The sequence below is a fragment of the Ursus maritimus genome, unplaced genomic scaffold (assembly GCF_017311325.1).
Source record: "Ursus maritimus isolate PB19 unplaced genomic scaffold, ASM1731132v1 scaffold_5, whole genome shotgun sequence".
NCBI classification, from domain to species: Eukaryota; Metazoa; Chordata; class Mammalia; order Carnivora; family Ursidae; genus Ursus; species Ursus maritimus.
The window spans coordinates 81,255,925-81,260,055 of NW_024426663.1; the positions used below are offsets into that span (position 1 = coordinate 81,255,925).

General features: G+C 36.2%; 1 protein-coding gene across 1 annotated transcript; it reads right to left on the reverse strand.

Moving 5' to 3' along the window:
- Window positions 1-761: 761 nt before the first annotated feature.
- On the reverse strand, window positions 762-1,810 carry LOC103656370 (olfactory receptor 2H2-like). Its single transcript, XM_008683747.2, is given in 1 exon segment — window positions 762-1,810. A coding segment is annotated over 1 exon segment (948 nt). The 5' UTR covers window positions 1,710-1,810.
- Between the last annotated feature and the right edge of the window lie 2,321 nt (window positions 1,811-4,131).

A 4,131-nucleotide genomic window follows, 5' to 3' on the forward strand; every position in this document is an offset into this window, starting at 1 on the left:
ATTTGGCTCATATATACAATGGAATATTACTCAGCCATCAGAAAGGATGAATACCCACCATTTGCATCAACATGGATGGAACTGGAGGGGATTATGCTAAGTGAAATGAGTAGAGCAGAGAAAGACAATGATCATATGGTTGCACTCATATGTGGAACATAAGGAATTGTACAGAAGACCACAGCAGAATTGTGGTGAAACTGAATGAAAAGAAACCAGAGAGGAGACAAACCGCAGAAGACTCTGGACTACTGAAAACAAACTGAAGGTTACAGAATGGAGGGGGTGGGGTATAGAAAAACAGGGTGATGGGTATTAAGGAGGGTGGCATTGTGATGGGCACTGGGTGTTACACAACTAAGGAATTGTTGAACACTACATCAAAAACTAATGATGTATTATAGGTCAACGAATTGAGCATAATAAAAAAATAAATAAGAACAAAGGAGAAAACAAAAACACTCACAAACAAACAAACAAAAAGAAATAATAAATATTCTTCAAAAGTTAACTCTGAAAATAATATTTTCCCCTTGGCAAATATTCCGATTACTTTTTATGTGTCGAAAACTGGCATTACATATGTACAGATTGTTTTAAACAAAATGTCATGTGAAATCATAGGAATAAAGAATAAGTCAGAAATTACTTTCTTCAAACAAAAACTACTCTTGTTAAATATGATTCATTGACTCTCTAATTTAGAGTATGGGAACATCATGATTGTCACTTTTTGTTGTTGTTGTTCAAGAGGTCATTTTTCATTTGTGCATCCCTTTCTTCAGCAGTATTTGCAGAGCATGCTTCACTTCTTTGTTCCTTAGGGTGTAGATGAGAGGGTTCAATAATGGTGTGACCAAAGTATAGAAGAAAGTGAAGACCTTGCCATAATTCGAAGCAAAGTGGTTCTTAGGGTCTGTGTAAACTATGGCCACTGTCCCATAAAACATGAAAACCACAATAAGGTGGGAAGAACAGGTGGCAATGGCTTTTTTCCTTCCCTAACCTGACTGGAGTTTCCCCAAGGCTTGAGCTATGTAGCCATAAGAAGTCAAGATTAATCCCACTGGCACAATGGTGAAAAGGTCAGCACAGATGGTCATTTGCCACTCAATGGCAGAGGTTTCTCCACATGCCAGGCGTATGAAGGCGGGCACTTCACAAAGAAAATCATCCAGGTGGTGGTGAGTGCAGAACTGAAGCTGGAATGTGACAGGAGATTGAGTTACAGATTCCATCAGACCAAATAGCCAGGCTATTAGCACCAGTTTCCAACAGAACCGATGATGCATGATAATAGTATAGCACAGGGGCTGGCAAATAGCAACATAGCGGTCAAAGGCCATTGCCACCAACATGATACCTTCTGTAGCACCAAGACAGAGGAACACAGAGAGCTGAATGACACAGCCTGTGTAGGTGATGCTCTTGTCTGGCCCCCACAAGTTGGACAACATCTGAGGAACGGCAGCTGTAGTGAAGCAGAGATCCAAGAAGGAAAGATTGCTAAGAAAGAAGTACATGGGAGTGTAGAGACGAGGGTCCACACAAGAGAGCAAGATAATGGTTGAGTTGGAGAGGATGATCATGGTGTACAAAATGATCACTATCCAGAAAAGAATAATTTCTAGATGGGGCCATTTAGAGAAGCCGAGAAGGATGAAGCCGACTTGGAAACTGTTGTTTGTCATTGCTATTGCTTTTGACATTGGGGTTTGGACATAATTGTCAGTTAGATTTTTTGAATGAATTTCATAGAAAGGTTATACTACAGCCATTATTAGTTTCCCAGGTGGTCGTGGGGCATGGATTGTTGAAATGTTTTTCCTTGTATCATAGTGGTGGTATACAATCTCTCCTCAACACGTGGCTTTTATACCAAAGTGGTGTTGATAAGACTCTGATGAGGAAAATAAAAACAAGATAAATGTAGCTAAAATTAAAGCTCCTTACCATTTAGAGCCCACTGATAAATACCTGAGGAATGCAGAGTGGGACACTCTTCAAAGAACTCATGCTGCCTTTATGTTGATGTTTCATTAGAAACTAAAAGCAAACTCATCTCAACAATAGCCAGACCTCCAATATCCTGTAAACTTCAGCATACAGAAATCCTTAGAAATTTACATTATTTCTATCCCCAGTCCTTCCACAAACTTAAAAATATGTAATTATTCACTCTTCACAATGGCAAGTGAAACTCTTTCTGCCCAAGAGTCCTGTCATGTTTTGCACCATACTACATCTAAAGATTTCTTTCTTGACTATTGCACTTGATGGGCCCCCATCAACACTACCCTGGGGATTTCTCTCTGGAATGTAATCACAGCATTCCCAATGAATACCCTTATGTAATTAACATAGGTCATAGGCTGGTGATGGGTATTAAGGAGGGCATGTATTGCATGGTGCACTGGGTGTTATACGCAAGTGATGAATCATGGAACTTTACATAAAAAACTAGGGATGTACTGTATGGTGACTAACATAATATAACAGAAAATATTACTAAATAAAAAAAAGAAAACATACCCGTTTTTAAATGAAAAAAAAAAGGTTGTTTAAGCTTAACTAAATTCACTTAAATTACTTTAAGTAAACAAGTTTAAAAATCGTAAGTATAGGATATAAATAAGTCAATGTGATGAATTTACTAAATGTAATTATTTTACAGTTCTGCTTCATGGGCAGGAGAGAAAGACAGTGCATTGTCAGCAGCTAAAAAATACAAACTTGGAAAATAAGACTTAGGGAAATTTTTCTGGAATATTGATTTTATGTGTTTGAGAAACTGAAGAATAATTCAGAAGAAATCAGAATGTAAGATAAGATGCAAAAGATGGTGTTTGATTAAAGAAACTGAGTTTGTATGCTTTAAAAATTTAAATTTGAAGGTGAGCAGACAATGCAAAAATTGAAACACTGGGAATTGATCTCTCTTTTTTTTATATATAGATTCTATTAAAGAGCATCTTTGGGGGTATTACTGATTTCCTGTCATGTGCCACACACCGAATGATAATGAGAGAACATACTGTGAACAAAGAGATGCTTTGTCAAACTTACAGTTTTTAATCAAACTTACAGTTGCTTTTATCAAACTTACAGTTCCATGAATGTGAGACAGGAAGTAAAGAAATGAGCAAATTACAAGGTTTCCACTATTTCTGATAATAACCACGATAAGCCAGGGGGGGAAATCAGGGTATTGTAACTGAGGATACCAATGGAAGATTCAAGAGTCAAAGGAAGATCATTTCTGTCTATGGGAATATGGAGAGCAAATAGCCTGGTACTGAAGAATTGTGTTGGCTCCAAGAACTCCAGCATGCGTGGGGAAAGGCTAGACCCCTGAACTGCAAGTGGTTAGGTATGGCAGTTAAACTCAACTTCTGTGTTCGAATTTCCCATGATCATACCCTAAACTGATGTCATTTTTTTTTCTCTGCAAAGCACACTGAAGTAAATACAAAATGCCTGTTTTATTCCATCAGACTGCATCACCTCTTTAGTTTTCCACAGTTTGATCAATTTATCTTCACCTAAGATGCAATACAGCATTGAACAGTGGCATCGGGACACAAATGTTCATGTAGTTCAATTGGTTTTGAAATGATCATGGGTTTGGTTTTTCCTCATGCAAAGAAAATAAATAAATTCAGATTGATGGTATTATGTGTTGTTTTCTGATAAACTTACATTGACTTATGTTTGTAAAAAATGCCTTGTTCACTCTTTGAATGAATGTTATAAACAGTATAATATCATTAAGAGATTTATGAAACAGAAAAGAAACTAAGGCAACTCTCATCCTCCCATCAAAATAATATTTACTACACAAATTTTGTTTCTTATTTGCAATACATATTGTTTAGTAACATTGATATAGTATATAAAAGCAGTTATTGTAAACAGTCACACTGAATATATATCTCTAAATAGTGTAATTATGAACATATAAACATGTACCTAATCAAGAAAACGACTCTTTTTAATACAACACTGTAATATTTTGCTTAGTAATAGAAATTATACACAATTTTTCTAAACACTCCACTTCTTAATTCTTTTTGCCTTTCAATATGAGGAATTTTAAGAAATTTACCATTCCAGTGTGATAAATGAAATACT